We start from the raw sequence: 25,884 nt of genomic DNA on the forward strand, positions 1-25,884 counted from the left end.
ATTGTACTGTAATGCTTAAAAAGTATCCAAATTCTATAGATTTAGTGATGTCTATGATATCTTGCTGGGAAGATCTGCTTCCCATCTCTTGTTCCTAAACTCAAATGGTATCTCTGCCTCAAAAGAGGTTACAGAAGAGGTTTCAGTTCTTTCCCCACATTTTTGTGTTGCTAGGCCCTGAACCACCCTTTCCTTCTCAGTGAAAGGAGAAGGGTTCTCACTGGAAGTGTCTACACATGTATTAACAGATGCGTACATTGAATGCACCTTTGCTTAAGGTGCATTAAAGAAATTTAGGTGTGTGTGCATCTAGGTATGGATGCGCTAATGTGCATTAGGCTCAAATAGCTATGTCACATTAGCGCATGTGTAGATCCACTAAGGCGCATAACGCAGTCTATCCATTGATGCACACTGCATTAATGCACATTAGTGTATCTACACGTGCATAAATGTGACTTAGCTATGTGTACCTAAGTTTGATACCTGCTTTATGCAGGTATCAAATTTAAGCTCATATAGGCTTAAATCACCATTTTTAAGGCACATTAGGAGTGCACATGTATAGACACACACCCTTAATGCACTTTTAAAATGGCGATTTTAGGTTAACCCTGCTTAAGAGAGGCATGTGTAGATCAACCTACTGTTCACTTGCAAAACTACCTTATCAGGGTTTTGATAATCATAACAACAGGCTTTGAGTAATGTGCAGACAGTTTGGATCATTGTCAATGGGTGTGTCTACACATGCACTGGATCTGGGAGCAGTTTACTCATAAGTAAACTACTCAGGTGCCTACATATGTCAGAAAGCAGAAGCAGATTTGCTGCTAATGGCAACAAATTGGTCTTGCTTCTTGGCACCCTGCAATGGGAACCTGCCACCACCAGAGGGGACTTGAGCCTCTCTGTAACAGGGGGCCTGCTTGGGGCCAATCTCAGTGTGGCCCGCCCACCTGTTCCTGGGCTAACTGACTGCGTTCTTGTCTGCCATGCCTTGTTGTTAATTAATTATTTAAAGATGTAATTAAGTGGGAGGCTGCCTATTTCCTACCCGGATGCCAGGGGGCACTATCTGTGGCTCCTTTCCTCTCCTACACCACAGCCCAAGCCTCACAGATGGCGTCTATCTATTTCATAATCACCGGCCCCCACACTGGGCCCAGTTCTGGGCCAGTGGGGCCAGTGCTGGAAGATCCTGATCCTGCTGTGGGGCTTGCACTGGTAGATCCTGATCTCTCATTACCATCCCTGGGACCATGGAGCTGGCACTGGGCGACAAGGATCTCCCAGCCCCCAGCTCCCTGATCGTGATTTCAGACTGGGGCAGGGTTGGAGCTCCTTGCTGTTGAAAAGTGGGACATAGTCCCCACCTAGGCTCCAGTGTCAGAGTCGGCCCTAGCAGCAGGCAGCTCCCAGGGGCAGAAAGCAATTTTCCACTGCCTGGTGACCAGCTGACCAGGAACAGATTTGCTTCCATTCAGGTGTCTACATGAATGTTACTGTGCAGCTAGAAATTCAAGTAAATGCTACTTGCATTTATAGGTAGCAAATTTACTGGAGATTAGTGAGGTTTACTGTGCAGTAAGCATGTTCATGTCTAACTGCACGTGCTTACTGCACAGTAAACTGTGCTACTTCACAGTAAGGTGTCTCATTTACCAATGTACCCAACATCTGTAAAATCATAGAAATTGAGAACAAGCCCCCAGATATCTCCAGAGACTCAAGGCCAGAATTTTGCCCCTCAAAAAAACCCTCAAAAGCAACCAACCTCCCCGCCCCCCGCCAAACCCAGGTACCAATTCTCATTGTCTGCTATTTGCAGTGGGGAACTAAAGACACCAGGCAGGAAAGGCTCATGGGTAAAATATGCCCCAAAAAACCTCCCAAACCCTTACTGTGATATTACTATAATGTTTTATTCCCCAAGGAAGGAGACAGGCTTTGCTGAGTTGTGTCCTGAACCGTCTGGATTCACTTTAAATTATTTTTGGTTCAAAAGACTGAACATTTTCAGTGGGCACATCTACACATGGCGTCATCCTTTTGGTACTAAATGATGGTGCAATAACAGCCTGTACTGCACTGTGCCAGTCGCGTAGTTATTTTTTAGCTGCTACATCACCGTAGCAGCACACTATAATGAGGGAAAGCATTGGTATGGCAATATAGCAGCAGTGGAATGGTTTTTGCCTGTCAGTGCTACATGGCTATAGCACATCACTTTGGCGATGTAGTGTCACATGTAGACACGCCCAGCCTGTGGTTTTTTTTTTTTTATCCCAGTCATATAGTTAGACCAGTGATTCTCAACTAGGGTGCTTCAGCATCCTGGAGTGCCTTGAGATCCTTTCAAGGGTGTTGGGGAGTCGCACAATGTTAGTACTGTTAGGTCTATAAACATAATTCACAATATAAGCCCAGAGACTGCAAACAGAAATCCATAGTTGTGGTCTTTCCAGAACAGCTGCTTTATTAGTTCTCTGTAGTACAAAAAAAGTGAAAACATTTTCTGAAGGGTGCTGTGAGTCTATCCAGGGATGCCTCAAGTCTAAAAAGGTTGAGAACCACTGAGGTAGACTAAACATAATCAAAGTAATTAACCTAGTACACAGATACTTCCTGTTCTTTGGCAGTCTCAAGGAGGTTCAAATCCTCATCTGCCCACCCACTTGAAATTCTGCAGCTTTTGAGTTGGCCCTCATCGTGTTTAATTCTTAACACTTAGTAATGCACGTCCTCCAGAGATTTCTGGCAATCCAGTCTCAGTGAAGTGCATATTCTGCAGGCCAGTTTTCTGAGGGCCTGATACAGTCCTGTCACTTTCAGAGTTCTTGCTAGATTTCTGAAGGTCCTACAGACATATCATTTCGTAGGGAATGATGGAAGTTTCCCCATCCCACCTCCCTCTCCCAAGATCTGGTCCTGCTGAGGATTACAGATCTAACTCTTCAATTCAAATTGTTTCTCCCTTACAAAAAATTGTTCTGAGTGAGGAACCTGCACCTCGAGGAAGGTATCCATCCTAGGCTTTCCATCTGGAAGCTTATCCAGTTCCCCAGGCTCTTTGTGTCATGCACTGAGTTGTGTTCAGTTGGTGGGCTGGCCAAGCATTCTTCCTCATAGCCTAAGATCAGCAGAAAGTGACCACTCATTCAAATCATAGAGTTACCCAAGAAAAAGATTTCTATGGACAGAGCATTGTAGTTGACTAGCGTAATTACAATCAGTACAGATGTACTGTCAAGTGAAAAGCAGGCTCATCCACAATGCTTTTTAAGCATCTTTTTTTTTTCCAATCCTGAAGGCTAGTTCTGTTCTAATAAACTCTGAGAACCTCACAAATGCATTGGAAAACAGCCCCCCCTTATGCTTTTCCAGATCCTCCCAACCTGGATCAGCTCCTTTCTGCTGAGTAAAGCTGGTAAAGTTCTTTCCCCAGGTAAATGTATTAGTTGCAAACAGCAGCAGCAAACTGGGAGCAGGTAAAGCTTGTCTTAAATTTGCTGGTAAAGGAAACTGAATGATGCATTTTTCTCCCTTCCTTTCAGACAAGGACTTTCCTAATAGGTACTTCCCTCTGTTCTGGTATGGGCCACAGCCATTAGGAAAATCAAGAGCTATCACACTGAGTTTTTTTTCATTACTTTCACTGGCATCATTGTTCTTAGTTCCCCCAAAGTCAAGAGATAACAGTATCCCAAGCTCAGATCTTTCCCAGTTCCTTGAACCTTTTGTTCCAGGGCCTATCCTTCACCTGAACTGCACCTGCCTTCTCCAACAGTATGAAATCTGAGAGCTGAAACCCTGCATAGTCCTCAGCTAGGGGGTGTTTTATTGCACTCTGAGTCATCACTTGACAATGCAAATGCATTTGGTGAATGTTCTCTTCCTGGTGCCTCACGCAAAGGATAGATTCCAAATCAATTTTTCAAAGCATTGCTTAGATTTCTTTCTAATGGACCTTTGCCCCAGCATGCTCAGATTTCAAGTAGTGACCCTAGGAACTGTGAGGCCCTCACTAGCAGGTTTCTTTAAGGTTTGCCTGAGTTCCAGTGGCAGAGTTCAGCACAGAAGAACTTCACCTTGATTCTTCTGTACAGCCTTTGTTTTTTCTCTCTTTGAGCCTTGTGCACACTCACTTTAGAATGATCTTCCCTCCAGTTATCCTGCCAGTCACAAATTCTGCAAATCTAAGGCATTTGCCATTTTGGAACATCACATTGAGCCTTTTCCTGTTAATGCCTTTATAGCACGGAACCCTAAAAATCATTCTTAGGCTCATTCCAGATTTTGATCTGATTCAAAACATCTCTCAGCTTTAGTTAATTTCAGGAGTATCATTTAGGGACCTAACTGTAAGATTAATTTCATCAAGCCTAGTTTCTTGGATGTCTGCATGCAACTAAATATTTTCTAGCCAAGACTCAGACTTATTTCAAACCAAACTGTTATATTACAAGAGGACTAGAAATGCTAAGACTTTTGTTTTGAAATGCATTAAATGCATAATTTCTGAAGTATAAAAGAAGGCTGACAGGTCTCTTCCATTTCTCCCACAACTAATTAGCAAGCCCAGATTTTGCCCTTATATTACACACAAAAAGTAGAGTGAGGCCCCCTTCAGAATCCTTTTACCTGTAGAGTGAATCTTTCATCTGTCTATTTTTAAGACATTAACAGCACTTCTTAATGTGCAGGGATGTTCTAAAAGCAGCCAGGGTTTTTTTTAGCTTCAACATGAAAGTTTTGTTGGCCAGCATCTCCTACTCTTGCATACTTTGTCCTAGGCTAATAGTTGCATTAGCCCAGAAGATTGCAGCTATTTTGGATCATTGTTTATGGGGAGACACTCTCCATTATAGCAAGGTCCTGAGCTGTTGATGGTCTTTAACAAAAGAAAATTAATCATGAACTTGTGTAGGGTGTACAGCTCAGTTCTCATCAGTTCATTCTTTAAAAGACATGATAGACCGTGCCCATTAAAAGCTGCAGTCACTTTAAGTATGTCTACACCACAGCAGTGGTGAGTCCAAGTGTGCCCTACCTACACACTTCTGCACAAGCTCTGCGCTGGTAATACTGCTTTTAGTTAACCAGTCTTTCGTGCTTCTGTCTGTTTGACCCTTTGTTATCTTTTTCTCTTTCTGGTTCAATGCAACCACCACTCACCAGCTCCTGACAGTAGTGTCCAAATTATTGAACGTCTCTGCATATGAGAATACAGCTTTGTTTTTTTTATATGTATTTGACACCAATCTGGAAGTTCCCATTTACAGAGATACTCTTCATTGGGCGCATCTACACATTTATAAATGCATTGTAGTTAATTTAGTACTTCCTTAATCAAGTACTAACTGAATATGCAGTAACTACATTTAATGCACAGTACCACTGGCACATGTTTTTTTTGTGATGCTTACTGCACAGTAGCCTAATGACACTGCAACAGCATATTAGCACAGTTTTTGACTGGCACACTACTGCAGAGTGTTATTAGGCTACCATACAGTAAATGTCTCGTGTAGATGTGTCCAGTAACAGTAATTTTTATTCTAAGTAGTAAAATTCCTGTATTAATTCAGGTTGGATTTTTCTTCCTTCAGGTTGTTGCATACTCAAAATATAGATTTGTTGGGGGTGGGAGAGAGCAGGATTATTGCTTGGGAATATACTTGCTTCTCTTGGCTTTTATACAGGGGTCTGGTGCTCTAGAAAATTCTTGTCCTCGAGCAAACTATGATTGCTTAAGGGGTGGGACCGTATCAATTATAATGCCCAGGTTAATGGATATTGCACTGTTACAGGACTATTGCACAGGTAAGAAATTTGAGCAAGCACCATTGTGCTTTGCCTATCATGCATAGGCAAATGTAACAGTCAATCTCTACAAATAAATCTGAGTAGTAATTTGAACTTATGTTTTCTCTGTGTATAGCACCAGAGTAACCTACTTGAATTCTTGCAGGTTTATCACAACCTTGGAAAACCAAATTTATACATTTTAAAGGAATTTGATATTGATTTAGAGAGGAATGAAGTACATAGAACCTGTGATTTGACTTGTTTCTCAAGGTGAAATTAGAAAAAAAAAAAAGATCTACACAGTATTTTTTTCCTTTCATCTTAAAGAAGGAAAAAAGTTCAGGTAGTGGTTTAAATAATCCACAAAACTTGGCAGGCAGTTCTGGCCAGTATTAAATGGAGACTGAGGCATGTACATGAAATGGGTGGTTCTGTACATCCTGAAAATGTGTAATGCTGAGTATCTGCTGTATAATAGCATTTTTGTTTTCAGTGCAGTGAGTCACTGTTTTTACTGGATAATGAAATTACAGTCCATTCCAAGAGAATAATTTTTTATGGACAATTTGTAGGCTCTGCACTCAAAGTAAAATTTTTAAACTCTAAAAATTCCTACAAGGAATTAACTGCACTGGAACATGACTTTAAAACAATATTTCTTCAAACAAAAGTTAGTTATTGTACCTGGACTAATTCTGTACACATTCAGTAATAGAAAATATATTTTATCTTTCTTAGTCCTGAATTTGCACAGCCAGTGGCCCACTGTGACTTGAGTGTAGCCAGTACTGTAGCTGTTACGAAAGGTATTTTACCTTAAACTTCAAATTAACAGAGAGCTTCCTCCCTCCTCCCCGCATTTCTCTCACATCTCTGTTATGGATATATTACAGCCTGAACTTGTTGCACAACATCAGAATTGTTTCCACTGGGAGTGGGAGGGAACTGACTAAAACCTCCATGAAACTTCTGGGTTTGACTTTACAATGAACTTGTATATTCTATATATGAAAGTTGACAAAAATTTTACAAATCCATTTAGTTTGTAGTTAACTACTTTACTGGTTATCAGGTAAATAAATTAAGAAGAAAGGAGTGTTTCAGTAGAATGGAGTGGGCATATGAATTGGTTCTAAGATCTCCCTATGGGGTGCTCAGTAATGCACCAGAGAAGGAGGCAAGTAGCAGTGCTCCCTGAGCTCTAAAACAGACTGTTTGGCGGGTGAGCCACATAATGAGTGAGGAGGGGGAATTGGAAAACCATGTGTGTTTTGATCCTCTTACATGGATGGAAACTGAAAAACCCTCCTGCAGAGACAAGAAGCAAGGAAGTCAAAAAACTGAAGGCTCTTGAACCCCCTCTCTTTCCTGCCCCATGAATTGATGAATATGGATATAGTTTTCAAAATGTAAGACAAATAAAATTAGAAGAGAAAAAAAAAGAAAAAGAAAAAGACTGAGCCTTTGCCACCCACTCATATTTAACTTAATAATGAAATTATCAGAATTGGTCTCAGGAATTTTAAATGTTGGTTATGTGCCAGTTATTGGGTTCATTCCAAATAAAACTGTTTCTCTTCTAGTACTCCATAACTCCAGTACCCATTTTAACTGAAACAAAATAGCTGAACAGTTTAACAAAACCCAAATGGTCATAGACACTTTTTTCATTCATGTGGTCCTCTGTATACCCTTCATCTCCCCAACATGCTCTCAAACACACTGTGCCAGATTTTGATACCATCAAGAATTACCTACCTCTTTTAGTGGTTCCACTGAAGTTGCTTACAGAGTAAGATACTACTTAATGTCAGTAACGTTATTAGAGTCTGTCTCAATATTGTGTGGGGTCCATTTCTAGCCTGTGCTTGTTACAGCATCACATATCGATCACTGAAAACTCTCCATGGTTGCAAATAATAGTTTAAGAGAATTAAAAAAAACCCGAAAAACCCTGCTCTCTTTTTTGCAGCTGACATGCTTTTTTCCCCCCTTCTATTTTCCAAAAACAAAAAAAGAAAAAGGAAAAGAAAAAACCCCTAATTCAAGAATATGAAACCAGGAAGTTCTAAAACCAAAATGTAATATGAGCAAACTAGTGGGTTCTCTGAACCTCTTCAAACCTAAGGAAAAGAATCAATTGGAGTGTGGAGTGGGTTGACTTAATTTTACCCAAATCAGTTTGCATCAACTAACTCTTTTCCTAAAGTCCATATTTAAATTCTGTAATTTGCTGCACCTGGGATAATCTTCTCCTCTTTATATTCAGGCAAAAAGTACATTTTATTATTCCAAAGGGGAGAATAGTGAGTAATTTCTGTAGTCTTTAAATGCCAGGAGCCCTAACACACCTATGTTAATATGATTGGGTTAAACCATACAAGCAGAGTTTGGAAAGGTTACAGAAAGATTTATTACCAACACTTCTAACTAAAATGATGTGTGCCCTTATTTTGTCCACACATTGCTTCTAAATTATCTAAATTTTTAAACAGATTTGCTTTATATGCAAAGATATCCATGATGTTCCCCTTTGATGTTAAGAAATAAGCACTGGAGCAGAAATTCTCATGACAAATCCAAAAACTACAATTTTAGTTACATGTGCTGCCTTCCCAGATAAAATTTTAGGAGATTTTCAGTGTGCCTGTTCTAAACCTACTCCTTTATTCAGAGTTTAAAAAATCTTATTAATGACTCTACATTGATATTTGAGACTTCTAAATAAGTATTCCTGAATATCATGGCTGATTTGGTCTCAGTGTTACCTACTGGTGATTTTGTTTGAAGGAGATGCCTGAAATACCTCTTTATTTGCTTGTAAAGCAGTTTTATGTACATTCAGCCTGTTTTGTGTAATGATTAGATTAATGCAGCTGAATTACAGCTACAAAATGGGTGAATTGAATTTCAAAACCATTGCAGAGCCTTTTTTATTTTTACTAGGAAAAAAGCTTGGATTAATTGTATATACTAAAAAGAGTTAAGCCCTACAAATATGATTATTTTCAAACATTAAATATTCAAATATCTGCAAGGAGAACTTTTTGACTACTGAATTCAAACATGTTCCAGAGATAATCCTCAGTAAAAATACATTTAAAACCATTTATGAAAGACTTGTCAACCAATGCAGATCTCAGGAATGTTTTTCCACGTGATCCAATGTTTTCTTGTTACTCTTGCAGCCATCAAAAGTGAAGGAGAAACCATGATTAAAGCATAGCTACCCTAACAGCAAAGTTCTTTTTGAATTATATATTTTCACTGTAGCTCCAGGACTTCCTGAGTTTTTTGGGACTTGAAGTAGTGAAATACTACAGGACAGGCTTTTTCAGTGGTATTTCCGGCTCAGCTGAAATCAGGAAGTAGTGGAGCTCTCAAGAGAGTGCCTGATTTTGTGAGGTTTCCAAACCAGAAAGGTTTGGATAAGTTCAGATAAAGCTTGGATAAGCATCCAAACTTTGGAAAGCTAAACATCAATGACAGACCTTTTGAGGTTCACCATTGCTAGTTTTTATAGAGTGGCGAGAGATGGTCAAGACTGATTTAGACAGTCTGGGTTTAAAACATATCTAGCCAACAACATATCAGAGGGGAATTAGGAAATGGTTTCCCTTTTTTGGAGGCTTAGTTTAATTCTTAATTTATAATGTGTAGAAGGAACACTGGTTTCTTTAGTCTTAAAGGAAAGTTGGTCAGCCTTATTGAGACTTAAGGTGTGTCTACACTGCCATCTTCTGGTGTAAACAATGCTAAACAGAGGGGTTTTTTTACATCTTTCCTAACACACTAGGGTGTATTAAAATAGAATATCTTTTTAATTATTTTTTCAACAGGAATGTGATCAAGTTCACATAGATGATGTTTCCTCTGATGACAATGGGCAAGACCTAAGGTAAGCTGTATTTTTTTTCTTGTCATAATTTGATTTTCTGTAAAGATTAAACTTCAGCTTTTAAAGGAATACATTGTATTTATTTTTAATATATTTTGGGTGTTTGCAGTACCTACAGTTTTGCAACTGATGGCTTCCATGCAGCTGCAAGTAGTGCAAACCTTTGTCTGCCAACAGGTGTGAGAGGAGGGGTGGACTGGATGAGGAAGCTGGCTTTCCGTTACAGAAGAGTAAAAGAATTGTATAATACTTACAAGAACAATATAGGAGGTGAGTTTAAAAAGTTTATGCTTAAAACAAGTTAAAGTACCCATTCCATTACACTTGAAGGAGTATGAGAGGACACCAAACAATCATATTCCAATCTACCACGGGTTGTTACTTCAAAAGGGGAGTGGGTGCTAGTGCTTGGGAGCCCACATCAGCTGTTATATGGTAACTGTTATATTGACATGCTCTTGTAGCGATATAAAATGAGCTAAATACTTTTAACCGAGCTATTACCCCGGTTAAACGCGGTTGCATTATGCTTACATCCCCATAGAAGCATGCAAATGTAACAATTAAACAGTGACCAATCAACCGTCTTTCATAACCTCACAGGGATCTGTCATATTCAAGTAGTTGTTTGGTGCTCTATGTAGACTCTATGGTAATTAACCAGTGCCAAAATTAATATGCCTGGGAAACCTCCCTGTGAATAATAAATTAATTGGAATTAGTCCTATTAAAGTGTAACATAAGTGGCTGATCTGGGGATGTGCCGCTGTACAAGAGGATTGGATTCCCCCACCTGTGACTGAGGGAATCTCGAACATGGTGGGAACAGAGCACTTAAAGTGAAATCCTGGCCAGATGGAAGTAAAAGGCTGTATTCAAGGAGATTTCTGCGGGACTAGAGTTTTTCGCTTGAGTCCTAGTTCAGACTCAGTAACAAAATTATCACTGACTTAATGTCTGTGTCAACCATTTACTTTAAGCTATTTCCTGAGGTCAGGTATCTTCATTCGTGTGCCTGTCAGGCTTTTTCATTTGAATTTCACCAGCCTTTTTCATCATCCTGCTGTTTTGTTGACCTGACTAGTCACTATACTCAACTGTCCAAATTCTGTTAAAAGTTTCTGCAAGCAGGCAAGTCATTTGACTGATTCTGTGATAACAGATCCAGAAAAGGTTTTCTAGTCCTGCCACTGTTATACCACTAGCTGATTCATTACTTCTGTGACAGGCATGTCTTGAAGAATCAGTAGCAAACTTACCTACACACAGTGAAGGCTTTTCTACTATGGTTTACTCTGCTGGATATCTTAGTAATTTTAAAGCGCCACTAACAGGGGTAGAATTGAAGGAGTCGTTCTGAGTCCTACAGCTGTGAGAGAAGGCTGGATCACTCCAGAAGATTCCTGTAGGATTTAGATGGCCAGCCAACCTACCTCTGAAGAGACAGGAGAAACACATGTCAGACAGAACATGGAGGGAGTTAGGGAGTGGACATCTTCAGATCTTCACTCCCTTTCCAAATCGACACACAAGTGGGGGGGGGGTGAGGGGGGCTCAGGGTCTCCTTTGCGGGAAGAGGTCCCAATGAGCACTCCAGTGTTTCTCCAAAGTAATTTGGCATAAGTTCAGAAAAGCCTAAGTCTCAGTTTCTTGTAAAAAAAAAATGTAAGCATTGTGGTCTTGCTTTGGCAAGTCCAGCTATCAGCAATAGGAATCATGAGTTATGATGACACGGGGAGTGAGTTTCAGTCCCCATAGGAAACATTTTATTGAGAATGGAACCAACTAATATCTTTCCATTTTTATTAGCTAAGATTCTTTACTTGCAGAGAGATTAAGTGAGTTAAACTACCTAAAAAGTAAATGATAATCCCCTAAGAAATTGTCCTCCCTGGGGAGTCGTATTGCTGTTATGAAATGGGATCTTTAGACATTAAAAATACAGCAAAACTATCTGATCTACAGATTTACTGGGCATTCTCAGAAAAGCTCCTAATGTGTCTAAAATTTTAAAGCCACCATATTTCATGAAAAGATATTGAAATAACAAGAGTCACTGTGAGGGTGAAATGTGTTTACATGGTATGTTCTGTATGTATAATTCCTTTATCTTGATAAATATTATTTATGCGTTACCGGTTTTTTAATTTGTTCCACTATTAATGGTCAGTTCACACATGTATTTTCCTCCCATCAACTTTTACAACTTTTGTTTTTTCCTCATAGGGCAATTTTATTTCAAAATAATGCCTAAAACCAAGCATGACTGAGCTATGTGGTCGGAGCTAATTTAATATCAGCCTTTTGAAAATGTCAGTCACCCAAGTTAGGAATAAAGAACATAAGACTGAAGGATATCATCAGGCCCAACCCCCCATTCCATAAGCCTGTTAATAAATTATCAAGCTCTATCTTAAAATATCTAGGCTTTAAACTAATTAAGTCTTAAAACTCAGGTGGCTGAGTAAATTATATCTAATGGTAAATGATAAGGAAGGAGCTTTCTGCAGTTTATCGAAAACATGATTAAATAAATGAGCACAGGAAGTTTACAAGTATTTCTAGGCTGCAGGTACAAGGTGGGAGACAGTATTTAGAAAAAAGAAATAAAAATAATAGCATGACATTAACAAAGAGACTGACTTCCAGTAGGAAATTCAGTAGGAAATGCAGTGCTGCAGTGTTACTACCTGTGCAGCAGTCCTTCAGTAGGTTGTGCAGAAAGTATCAGTGCATGAGAAAAAACTCTAGAAAATGTACTGTACAGAAATAATTCTGCATAGATGGGTAAGAGTAGTACTTCTTTTCCACCTCTGACTTCAATATGAGAAACAAGTGGGTTATTAATGAGAGCTCAGGTGCCTTCAGGGCCCCTCTAAAATTCCATGATTTTGCTTAAAACAGAAACATTATAACAGTGCAGAGAATTAAAATGTAACTCCTTGATCATCATTGTAATTAAGTGGGATCTTCTTGCTGACTTAAGTAGGTGTGTTTCATCATGTCCTAAACACAGAATTCAGATAGCCAACATTACTGCAAGATCCATGTGTTCCAGCTAAAACTGACTTTAATTTGTTTTTCTTCTTCATTTATATACAAGGACTCCTTGGCCCCGCTAAAAGGGATGCATGGTTGCAGTTAAGAGCAGAGATTGAAGCTCTGACAGACTCCTGGTTGACAAATGCACTTAAATCATTATCAATTATTAGCACAAGGTATGTATTTATGTATGTTCTAAGAACATTAATATTATTATTATAATTTATATGAATATACTTTAGTACTTCAGCAGAATAGCTTTCAGAAACAACCCAACAGTAACTGGATGCTGAGTAAACACATTTCCACATCAGAGTCCCCAGCAGTTCTTAGAAACTTATGGAAATGCTTAATACGAAACCTTTTGAGAATTGTCCTATTAATATATATATATAGATACATATTTGGAATTATTGTAACTCTTAAAATTATGTTTTTGTGGAATCCACATTCAAATTCCAAATTTATGTTAGCAAAGTTTCTGTATTGTGTGAATCTATACATGTATCTGTGCATTGCACAATACTATAGTGCATAAAAGCCCAGAAACCAAAAGTGTTTCTCCTCTCTCCTTTCCCCCAGACATAACTTTGTATACATATGTGAGGTCTGGGGTTTTTTTAAAAGAAAAAAAAGTTATGTTAAACCATAGTAATTAGAACTTAGTATTCCCTCCCCTAAGAAATAATTGTAATCATTGTTTCTTAGAATGGATAAAACAATAATAATATAAACTCCCCTTGCTGATTTTATAATAATGTGTTCACAGAGCAACCCACATTCCCTCTGAAATAATCAGTAATATAAGCATAACAGTGTGGAAATAAAACACATGATTCTATATTGCCTTGTGTTTCAAAATAAGCATGGGTTAAAAGAAGAATTGATTTTAAGTGGGGGAAACACAAAGCTGGTACAGTAGAAAGAACTATTTTAAACATGTATGCTGTTTTGCAGACAGCAAGTAAGGTGGAAAACTATTACATTTTAGCAGTTTTTTTGACCAAAAGAATAAAAATGATAGCCATGCAAGCAATGTTATTGTAGCCTACTGTGTTTCACACTACTTCTGAAAGTATTATTCCACCCAAAGGTCAAAAATTTCATTTTGAAATTAGTGCTGTTTAAGCAACAGGAGGTACTAAGAAAAAGTTTTTCACTATACATAGAAGTTAAGTAAACCATTCATTCTGTCTTCAGATATTATACATCCCTCATAATGTATCTATAAAATATGAGAGTGAGAACATGACCCCTGTTTTACAGACAGGAAATGATAATGCAGTGAGGTTGCCTACCTTGCCTGAAGTTGCACACAGAATCAGTAGAAAAGCCAAAAGAAGCTGCCACAAGTTCTTGGTCCTAATTCTATCATTACTATATTAACTTGAATACAATACAATCCTGAAAATAAGATAACCCCAATAATTAGATTCTGTATATGGAAAATTTATATGTGTGTTATAACTTTCCAGGTAGAGAATCTAATTATTGGAGCTTTCCCTTGAATTTTTCCTTCTTTCACTGCAGGGAAAATAAATCTGGGGGGTGATCAGGTGGCCCCCTTGCCCTCTGCCCCCCCCAACTTCTTTCCCCTGCAGTTCCTCCCCCACTTACTGTCAGACCCTCTCCCTGAGCACATGGAAGTGAGAAGCAAATTTGAAAACACTGACTTTGAAATAAACATACAAATTATTTTGGACACCCAAAGACTTAGTTTATTCAGAATCAGTTCATTGACCTTCTTAGAAACTGTTACAAGTTTTAGCACAGTATTCCATTAACAGACTTTTAAGCGGCACTTTGGCACCTGTTTATATATAGGACAAACTAGACTTAGACCAGAGCCAAAAGGCTGTACTGTACAAATGTATTTACCATATAGTTGATAAATACAGTTGGGCTTCAGGAGAGTCAACAGCATTTCTAGCCATGAAGACCCCATATCTCAGCACTGCTTACTACATGTGTGTACTCCAGATACCCACAACAAAGGATCCAGGTACTAATTACCTAAGCCCACTCATGACTGGAACCAGGTGTTCTTGTTACGTGTCCTGGGACCCTCCAAGAATTTATCGGCTGATGAAGTGAAGGGCTGCCTGATCCAGCTCCACCTCATAGAGAATTGGGCCATACTAATATGTGACAGGTTGAGAGAAGGTGGGGCAAGCAAAAGGGATTCTAGGTGAACTTTTTGGGGCCCCATTTGATGATGGTTGCCAGACATTTAAGGCTGTTGAAGAAACAGGAATCATTGGAAATGGAAAAGGCAGGCACAGGTCAGCTGTAGGAGTGAAGAGGAAGTCAAAATGTATTCAGTGTAGTGGCTCATCATGATTTGAAAGAGTCAGCGCTAAGGGGGACAGAGTGCAATGGACACAAGCCTCTATGTTATTCAATTGTGGTTGTACTAATGTATGTTTGCCCAATACAAGCTACATGCTTTATACTCGTGCTCAGCGTTGGCTGCATTTAATTAACTTCATTGGTGGTTTCCATTACTGAACAGTGCTGCTTTTGGCAGTGGTTTAATGATAGACAATGTATTTAATGAGGTTTCCTTCTGTGCAAGTGTAAGATGAGGAGCTTTTTTTCCTCCATGCCATGCTGACTGGGGGGGAAACCTCACTTATAATCAGGTAAATATGGTATATCACTGGGCTACATATATATTTCAGCCTGTCACTATTTGATTGATCATGACCGTATAATGCTGTTAGTTTTGGTTTTATGGCTACTTCAATTTAAGCCTCCTCAAAGACAAACTGGAATAACCTTAAAAACTGCCTGTTTCATCTTTGACTATTACTGTCTTTTCTCTTACATTTAGAACTTCACATTTCTGAAATGTTGGGAAGGTTTAATTTGGTCTGAATTAGAAGCATGTAGCTTTACATTGTCGCCTCAAGGCAAGAGTTACAAGTGATCTTTTACCCTTTTACCCCTCTCACACTTTTTCATCTAATTGATTATTAATAACAAGTAATTGTCAGTTTGAGAACTGTGTTTGTGTTAGCAACACTGGAACCTAGATTTCAAAAGTGACTGGGGATTTGAGGTATCTTGTTTTTTAACATTCCTCAAGACATCTTAAAGGGACAACATTTTCTTAATGTGGGTATCGAATCCTTTCTGAAAATCATGCTAATATACTTTGTCTAAACCACTGTGAGCTTTGGACAAAGGATCATACTTTGACAAAGGATTTATAATAAAACATTCTCGATGCTAGTGGTGCGGAGGCCCTACTACTAAGTGAGGGTAACGCAGTTGGTTTGACAGCTAATGTTAGCAAAGCTTGAAAGCCACCTTCAGTGCCATGTTTCTGATAGTTTAATAAAGTATTTACTAAATCACTTTTTGATAATAGATTGTTATATAGATTAAATCTATTTCTCTCCCTTTAGGAGTAACTGTGTAAATGTTTTGGTAACTACAACCCAGCTTATCCCAGCACTTGCAAAAGTCCTGCTATATAGTTTAGGAGGTGCTTTTCCTATTGAAAATATTTACAGTGCAACCAAAATAGGTAAGTTTGCATTTTACATTCTCAAATTAAACTATTTTTTTTTCATTTGTACTAGATAGAGATGGATTCAGAATCAGTTTTCTAGTATTATTAATATTTAGGTAGAAAATAGATTGTGCATTTCCTCCAGTTTTAAGATTTATTAGTGCTTTGAATGCTTGCTAACAAGAAATTTAAACTTCCATGTTCACTGTGGTTATTGCTAATCCCAGTACTTTCTTCTACATTTATATGTAGCTACAGTTGTTGCCATCTAAATATATACTTCCCCAGCAGAAGAGTTTTATCTTTTAGTTGTTAGTCACATAGTACACTGACCCAACTTATCACATGAACCATCACCATTATGAGTTCTGATACCTATATTACATTAAGGCTTAGAGACCCAGTTCAGTTGTATTTTAAAATGAAGGTTTTCATTTTGTAAATAAAACTCCAGCATCTAATATCATATACTAATTTATCATATGTGAGTTATTACTTATGAATATATATTACATGTAAACAGATATGATAACTTCTAATATTCACTAACAAACAAACCATTATAATGAAGACAAGCTGAAAATAAACCAAAGGCATGGGTTTTGGCAGGTACCTAAAGGAGTCAAGCACCCCACTCCCATAGTAATCCAGCATCTTTGAGCACCTCTGAAAATCCTCTCTGTAGTACACGATGTGCAAAGAGAAAATATAAGAAAAAAGATTGATGTTTTCCAACTAAAAATGCTTATTAAGTCAGAGGACAAACCTAGTTTATACTGGCATCTAAAGAACTTCCTTGCGCTACCTGACCACTGGAAGTCATAGCTCAAGCCTAAAATCTTGTTCTTAATCAGGACCTCACCATTTCAGTGCTCTGTGGCACTAACTTTAACAGTTAATAAGCTTGGAGTTCCCTTGCTTTTGTTCATTTGTTCATTAGCTTTAAATACAAGTATATAACATTTAACAATTGGTCAGAGACTTCACTGGTCAACAGGGCCACTTCACTGGTCAACAGGGCCATGAACTGCATTTAGAATAAATTTTAAATGAAAATATACCTTTCCCAACATAATGAAAAACACTTGTTTTATTATTTAATGCACTGCAATGCTCCATGAGATGGAAATGCACCAAAATATTATAAACTCAAAGAAGCTAAGTAGTGCAGATATCATACAGTATTTGGCCCTCCATTTAATGGACATCGTATTTCTGTCAGCCTGCCTGTTTTGGAGTAGACTGTGCAAATAGCACTCAGGAGCACAGCACTGTGGAGCAGCACTCAGACTACTCTACAAGGTGATGTGGAAGAGCTCTGTTTCTGGAAGATAGAATCTCTCAGGAAGGTAGAATTCTCCCCACGCATGCAGGGGGAGTCTGTCTTTTTAGGGGTACAACTTAGCCCCACTGCACACAAGGCCCTCAATCCACTCTCTTTTGAATGGGTTATACTCTGGGGGTGTCTGAATAGAGATATCTTTATACCCTTCTGAACACAGGGGCTATAATTGTGGCTGGCTTTTACATTCATGGCAATCTGGTCGTCATTCATCAGTTCCTAAATACAATGCTTTTCCTATTCATAAGCCTCCTTTATTGTCATTGGCTTAGCCTGCTTACTTCTGTGCCTATGTCGAAGAGGCAGATGTTCAGAACCATTTCCCAGCAATGTACTGCCTTGGTTTGTTGTTGTTAGCATGCCCCTCATCCCATGACAGCTCTTCCTCCTGCCTTGTTATTCACAGCAGTAAATGCAATTTAAATGTAACTGCTACTGTCCCTGAAAAAATTATTATTAGAATAATCTGGAAACATTTAAATTCAATCTTCTTTTGTTTTTACAATGCTGGTAATATCAGCCATCTGTTCCAGCCCAAACCTTTACCTTGGTGGCTTTTCCATGAGGTTAGAAAAGAGATCTAATATCAGATAAAGCCGCTTAGCCTGACCAAAGGAATTCAACTGCCTTCTCGCCAGTTTTAGCTGTGAAACAAGCCAAAGGCTTGGAGCTATAAAAAAAACCCATGCTGTTCAGTAAAATTCACTTAACCCTTTGTTGAGCTTCAGGATAACTCATGTGATGGCTTGAATAAGCAGTGCATTGTTTTACAGGCAAAGAAAGCTGTTTTGAGCGTATAGTGTCCAGATTTGGCACTAACATAACTTATGTTGTGATTGGAGATGGCCGGGATGAGGAGCATGCAGCTAATCAGGTAATTTCACTCTGAACTCTTATCTCATTTATCTTCCAGGAAAAGAAAGTTGCTTTGAACGAATAATGCAAAGGTTTGGCAGAAAAGTAGTATATGTTGTAATTGGGGATGGTGTAGAAGAAGAACAGGCAGCAAAAAAGGTAACCTGTCTCATGAAATGTTGGTGTGATACATAGCTACTAATGCAAGCCTTTCTGTTTGCATTTCCATTAGTGTTGCACAATGGCAAAATGACAAATATTTTAAATATAGAGATGCAAGGCAACAAGAGCATGTTAAAGCCAACACTCACATGACAATAAACCATTTGGATTCTAGCATTTGCTTTCTGATGATGTGGAAAAGAAAAGTGACAGAAAAAATATGTATCTTGACAGGAAAAAAAAAACCACTGTTTATTTAATTCCAAGGAAATGAAACATAATTTTATATGAGAGATACAATAAAGTGAGGGAGAATTATTTTCTTTTCTTTTCTTTTAAGACACATTCAGGAACCAGAGAGAGAGAGAATGCAGAAAATTGGCAAAAGTATTGTGTCAAATTTCAGTTGCCACAAAGGGAAAACAACCTATTAAAATGTTACTAAAGGAAAACTGATTCACTTTAAAATATATTTTTTTCAAGAAAGATACTACTAAAAAGAAATAGCACAAATGTACAGATAGAAACAGTTTCTTTAAAGTAAATCAATAGTTTATTTCTTTCACAATCAGTTTTCCCAATCACAAAACTCATAAGCATGAAGTATTAGCAAGTAAATTGTCATTATTTTGAAACAGAACAAATTGGTAATCTATGGAAGGCCAGCACATTCCACATGCCAGCATAACTCCCAGCAATGTGAAAAAGTTGTACTTGTCAGATTATACTTTATGCCTCCTGCTCCATGATCAAAAATACTGACATCAACATTAAAGATGGAAAACTAAAAGCTTTCTAGTTTTTGGTGGCTGCTCTAGATTTGTTTTAACACCTCAGCTACAAAAGGAACAAATCAAAATGCTCATTCCAAATGGTTGCTTATATTAGGTGCAGTACTGGTGGTGGGCCTCTTTTATAATCTGTGCTAAATGCAGGTGGTTGGATTTTTGGTAGTTTCCAGCTGGCATGCTTTTCTCTAACTGTAGTTATACTTGCATGAACAAATATGGTATTCAGAGGGATGGACAAACACAGCACTTTACAAATAGATCTGAACTGTACAAAAGTGAGGTTCTTACCTCATTCTGGATAGCTACTGTATAGAATAATAATAGAAGTACCCAGCGCTAGCATGGATAGAACCGTAAGTCTCTAAACTGTATTTACTGGCAGCTACCGTTGCTGCTTGTAGCCTAAATCATCTCTTTTAAACCAGTATTTTCATATTTTCTCTCCTGAGCAGCTTTTCCCCAGCTGAACAAAAAGTATGTTCCTCTCTATTGAAAAATGTTGATGGCCCTTTAAACAGACACTGAATATTCTGAACAATAATACATGAATACCAAAAATAGAGATGCCCTGTTATCCTTTATTTTCTAATTAAGTCCATGCTAGCAGAAGAATGAATTTCCCTTGCCAGATGTGCTGCTTTCACTGTATTTGGGGCTATTTCCAGTGTCAATAGGAAAATCCGCTATCCAATGTATTTCCTCCTAGTTCTAAGAATTAAGCTCAGATCTATTTTAGTCTGATTTTTGTCAGTACCTAACTAACAAAGATCAGGCCACAAGCATAATGTTCAAAATATACTGTTGTGAGTCAGGTTAGACTCATTGGTAACTTGCCTTCTTAAGTAGATGACAGGGTAGTGTTCATTTTTCCTCACCTTTTCTTCCCTAACCAATGCAGCACAACATGCCTTTCTGGAGGATATCAAGTCACTCAGACCTCTTGGCTCTACATCAAGCACTGGAACTAGAGTATTTGTAACTGTATTCTATAGCTGACGATCCTTTTTTATATTTCAAGTACACTGAATTTTTATGTGTGATTCGATGCCTCTGGCTTTACACATATGAATTGTCTTAAGAAGGGAAGAAATATTTGGAATGGAAATTCCAAAATGAAGAATTCAGATTGCTGAATGGAGTTAAAACGTTAGTGCTACGTAAGGAAGCTCTATGGTCTTATATATGCAACGTTTTTAATAAATAAAAACTCTGGAGGTTGCTGGTACACACTGAGTGAGCCCTAGCAGGAGTGAAAAAGGACTCATACTTGCAAAGCACCAAAATGAGTTTTCCGACCGACAAGGTGGTGTTCAACAACATTCCTCAATATGGGATATATTCTCAGCACTGAGGTTTGAATCAAACTTTAGCCTACCTAACCCAGAAAATCTGAATTGGAATGCACTCAGACTGTATAATGACAATCCTGTCTAGACCTGTAATTTGTGTAAATTATTGATGAAGATAATTTACTGTGACTTTATTAGCAGCTGATTTTGGAAGTGGATGCAATTTTTGTTTTTTGAGGGGGTAGGGGGTGGGATTGGGTTATATAATATTGTCTCTTTTATAAGTTTGGCAAACAGAATGTGCATAATGATGTGTTGTGCCTTAAAGACAAGACCGTGTTTGTGTGTTATAATGTAATTTTGGTTAAAAACTATGTAGATAAAACGGAAAAATCTTTGTGATAATTTTTGACATGACCAAATTTCAAATTCAAGTAATCAAAGAGCAGGGCTGAATCAAAAACATTTAAGTATTTTTTGCAGTAAGAAGAAATAAAGGAAAGTTTGTGTTTTTATTTGGATTCTGAATAATTCCACTGATCTTGTGAGACAGTTAAGAGGATGTTGGGAAGCTGAAATGAAATTGGGGACCGTCACCCTAAAGCTAAAGCAAATGTTGAACTTCCTGAACACCGTTTCTTGATTCTCATATAAGAAAACTAAGAGCCATATTCATGATTAATCTACAGTCCACCAAAAAAAGCAACAACCCCAAAACAAACCATAGAGAGCATCTGTTAACATCAAAATCCAGCAAAAAGGTATTTAACATGCAACAACTAATTTTATTTGCTTGGGTCCAAGAGGGAAAAGAGCTGTTATGAGCAGAGATGGAAAAATGCTACTCCAAAAAGGGGAAATGTAAAATAATCTCTTACAAGTCAGATGCACAGGTTCGTCTGTGCTTAGGATACCCAAACTGAGTAAAAATTGCTGAATTATCAGACCTAATCCATAATCCAAATTATGATGCTGACCATTACGTGAGCACATTCTATTTTGCGAGATTTAACAGTGGTTTAGTTGCTTCCCTTTTCTATTACGTGAAAGAATGGCATTCATCAGCCTTGGATTTATGGGATTTCTTTTTCACTGTTTTTATTGAACATGTATGCTGTATGAATAACAGCTGCTCTAGTATTTTTAATTGGAAATTTCTGATTGAAATTTCAACATTTGCGAGAGGACAAACAGAGCTGAATTTCTGAAGAAAAGTTGGAAGAGATTTTCCCTTTGTTTCTAACAATAATCATTGTGGTCCATGCAAGCAGTTCCCCACCTTCCTGCTCTCTTCATATAGTTTCCCAGATTAGGAATGGAACTAAGGATCACATTGCATTGCTGCAGCCCCAGCACCCCACATTTGATTCCAGTGCCATGAAGCAATTGGAAATGTTATCACTTCAGCACTCTTGTGGAGGATGGCAATTGCTTTTCCTTTTGTTGATACTAAATGTGGAGACCCATGTGGGGTCCACATGCTCTGACGTTGTATAGAGATACTGCCATGAGAGAATGTGAAAGGCAAATACCAGGGGCATCTGTGTAAGTATGGTATTCAGTGATGAAAGGCAGTCCTCCCACTCAACTGTGAAACCAACTTATATACCAGGTACTTGCATGAAATGGCTACTTTGCTGTTTTAAATTACATAGACCAGGGGCTGGCAACATATGACCCGCAAGCCAGATCTGGCCCTCATTGTCATGGAACCCAACCCATGGAGCTGGAGGTCTTTGCTTGTGCCCACACCAGAACCAGGCAGCAAAGAGCTGCTGCCACTGCCACTTCTGCCCACCCACCTGACTCCAGTCCTATGCAGGCTAGATGGTTTTAGTGGCATGTCAGTGGTGGGGCGCTTTGCCTATGGGAGCTGCGGGAGCCATGCCTGCACTGCCACTGCCTCTCCCAGCCCTCCCACTTCCCGGCTGAAACACAGGCACAGCTTTCAGCTGGTGGGGAGCTGCACTGGGGCTGGGGAGCTTCCAGCTGTGTCTATACCACAGCCGCAGGAGCAGGTTGGAGGAGAAGTGGCAACGTGGGCACAGTCTGCAGATAGCTGGTTTTGGGACAACTCTTCACCAACTGGAAACTGTTCCCGTTCCACAGTCAGGGAGCAAGGGGCTGGGAGGAAGCAGCAGCGGTGCAGGTGGCCACTGACAGACCGCGGAAGCCACCCAGTCCATGTGGCCCGGAGCCAAGTTGTTCTTGCCCACAGATTGTAAATCATTTCCACCCCAGCCCCTGATGTAAGCCAAATCACATCTCTGCAGGTAAAAGCATGGCCTCATTTAAGTCAGTGGGAATACTCCTTTATAATGAATTCCTCTGCCTCTGCTGGAAGTTTGTACCCAAGTCATTCACACAACAAACTAATGTACAGTTTTCATTTGTTGTAGATGAAGTGTACAGCCATCATGCAGATCTTCCTTGTCCTGTTGAGACACTTATGTACATGAGAAATACAGTATGATGATTCTTCTTTCCCTTCTTGAAAGATTTCTATGACTAAAAAAATATTCAAGTATTTCAAGTCTGGTCAGATTTGGGCTTGAGTTTAAGTTTTATGCAAAAGTCCATTCTAAAACTTACAAAAGGGTTTTCTTTAAAAAAAATCCCAATGGGAAAAAAGGTTTTAAAAAATAAACCCACAGGTACCAGCAGTTACAGTGTATGAGAACCTAAAAAATTAACCAAAACTGAAAATGCTATTTTGATATGGTAAATGTGATTATTTTCATTTTTTATAAGTGAAAGAGTTATTGTAAATATGCTAAAGACCATTACTCTTCAAATGACTTTAAAATTTTCAGGGTTCCTTTCAAAAGTTAGTTATAACAACATACAAATCATAACCCATAGACTGTCATTGATTTTTTTTTTCAAAAAATTGCACTGGCCTTATTGAAACTGTATTTCAGTCTATGGTTCAGTGAGCAATATGTGTTAATTCTGGAACCGTCTATGTACCACCACACTCAACCTTAGCAAATTTATAGTTTTTTGAAAATTTACATCAGCTCATCCAGTTCTAAATTACACACCAAATACCAAAGTCCTGAAAAAGAGCTGTAATTCCCTGTGTACTAATATACATACTTTGATGTAAGAGCAAAGTAGTACGTACAATGTCTTTATACATAATCTCTTCATGTGCTTGTCTGCCTTGGATGCAGAATTTATTATAAGACTTTCTGCATGAAAAAAAGCAGATGAAAATAACTATAGTCAAATCAAACTGTTCCATGTGGGCATGATTGAACCTAAGTTGAGGTTTGGTCATTTGGACTTTGAGTGCATTTTAATTCAATGTATATGAACTATCATACAGTCAGAAACTGCCTTCTCTTTAACCCCTCCTGTAAGATGCAAGATGTCATGTATGCAAATACTGTGTGAAATTAAAATATAGAATATCATGCCTTTTGCAGAGACTGTAGCATCCTAAAGTGAGTACAGTACTTTAACATTAGGCACTGTTAATGTTGAACTTGCAGAATATAAATAAGTGCAGTTCCATTCAGAGTAGGCAATATCTTTCACAACTACAATACAATATGGATAATTTAGTACAGTTCAATATAACAGTAAAGCAGTAAAATGAAATCACTTTAGGAATACTTGCAGATCATGCAGATAGATAAAGGTGATGGCTGACTCCCAGAATTGGATGTTGTTAGTGTTCAGTATGAGCAGCAATACATGCGCCCGATACAGGCGCAAAAGCTTGTTCCAGTGTAAGCACTGACACAGGAGATGATTCCAAACCAAAATCCTGGATGCAAACACTCTTCATCTTGGATAAATGACATCCTTATTCAAATCTCAGATTCCAAAGTTTGTAGATTTGGCCCATTTTAAGGAAACTGTAGGTTCTAGCTCTGAACTTGAATCCAGATTCCAGGCTTTTGGTTCAGGAGTCATCTCCAGTTTACATGCCTGATACCAAGAGTTTGGTTTAAATGAATATGGTATTTAGTATCTCTGAAGAGGAATTTAAGTGACATGAGCCAAAATTGCGTTTTGACTCCCAGCATTAATCGCATTTTGGAAATCTCATTGAAGAAGCCAAGGATCTCTGTCATGTATTAGCAAGTTATAGTTTATTGGGGCCTACGTAATTTAAGAAAATGTAAATTAATCTTAAAGCTTGTAAAAATATGTACATCTTTACTATTTCTCAATAAACACACTCAGAAATGTTGTCATTTTCTGCACTATACCATGTTTCAAGAGTTTTGGTTTGTGTTTGAAATCATTAGCACACAATTCTCTCTTTTAAGGGCCAGGATCTCAGTCATTGAAGATTATTATTTTCATATGCTCCTGAGCCATCCACTTTGTACCTGTAATACCTGTAATATTTCCATGCTAGTGTTTTCCTTCATCTAAGGGCTTCAAAATGTTGGGGTGGGTCAAGAGGCATTCAGCCCCCTGAGAGTTCCCATTGTGGATACTACTTTGTTCCTACCTCTTTATGGCCCAACTCTTTTAGAAGAGCTTGCTGTCATGCGGAATATAACCTGCCCATGGCTTGGAAACCTGGTGCCTAAAAGTCCATGTGGCTGGGATAAGGCCCTACTCCCAGTTCCTCCCCCCGAACTATGAAAAGGGTGAACCAGAGAGAAAAGTGTAGTTGTAGTTTGGTTACTAAACAGGCACAATGTTCAAGTTAGGAAGATACTCTGCATAGTTGGAGTAAAGAGATGAAGGGGCTATGGGGCACTGAGGAAAAGGTCAGAGCAGGAGAATCTGTGATGAGGTGTTTAAGTTGCAGAGGAATGCACAAGAGGTAGGATGATGATGGAGACACTGATGGGAGCTAGGCAGTGGGCCAAGGTATGAGGGGAGTGAGGTACAACCAGACAGGGCCTAGATCTGAGAGTAGAGTGGGTTTTGATCCCCTTACCAAATTGAATCCTTGTACAAGATGTGTCTGAAACACACTTAGCAGTTGAGTGAGATGATGGCCAAGACCATCTGTGTCTGCAGAGGGAGAGGGGGTGCCACTCGATATACGTGGTGGGCAAGGACTCTTCAGGTATAGTTCCTTGAAGAGAGTCTAGCTGAATATAAGGATTGTAACCTGGAAAAGGCTGATGCAACTTGCAGCTGGGGAAGATGAATAGCTACAAGGCTTGGGTGGCTATGTGGGGAGTTGGCAATGACCCATGACC

The 25,884-nt window shown here is 38.7% G+C and overlaps 1 protein-coding gene across 26 annotated transcripts in view; it reads left to right on the top strand.

The window, feature by feature from the left end:
* The window catches only part of EYA4 (EYA transcriptional coactivator and phosphatase 4), a 246,727-nt gene extending 221,800 nt beyond the window's left edge, over nt 1-24,927 (top strand). For 20 of the 26 annotated variants that reach the window (XM_090039393.1, XM_090039401.1, XM_090039426.1 and 17 more), the window contains 6 exons: nt 9,651-9,709; nt 9,819-9,979; nt 12,813-12,927; nt 16,162-16,283; nt 18,524-18,624; nt 20,317-24,927. In XM_090039393.1, coding sequence (XP_089895519.1) covers nt 9,651-9,709; nt 9,819-9,979; nt 12,813-12,927; nt 16,162-16,283; nt 18,524-18,624; nt 20,317-20,397 — 639 coding nt within the window. In that variant the 3' untranslated portion in view covers nt 20,398-24,927. Of the gene's footprint in view, nt 1-9,650; nt 9,710-9,818; nt 9,980-12,812; nt 12,928-16,161; nt 16,284-18,383; nt 18,485-18,523; nt 18,625-20,316 lie in introns of all 26 variants that reach the window. The other 6 variants (XM_090039378.1, XM_090039437.1, XM_090039503.1 and 3 more) reach the window with 1 other exon arrangement.
* Nucleotides 24,928-25,884: the final 957 nt, after the last annotated feature.

The sequence above is a fragment of the Crocodylus siamensis genome, chromosome 1 (genome assembly GCF_052110815.1).
Source record: "Crocodylus siamensis isolate JL-2025a chromosome 1, ASM5211081v1, whole genome shotgun sequence".
In the NCBI taxonomy this organism is placed as follows: Eukaryota; Metazoa; Chordata; order Crocodylia; family Crocodylidae; genus Crocodylus; species Crocodylus siamensis.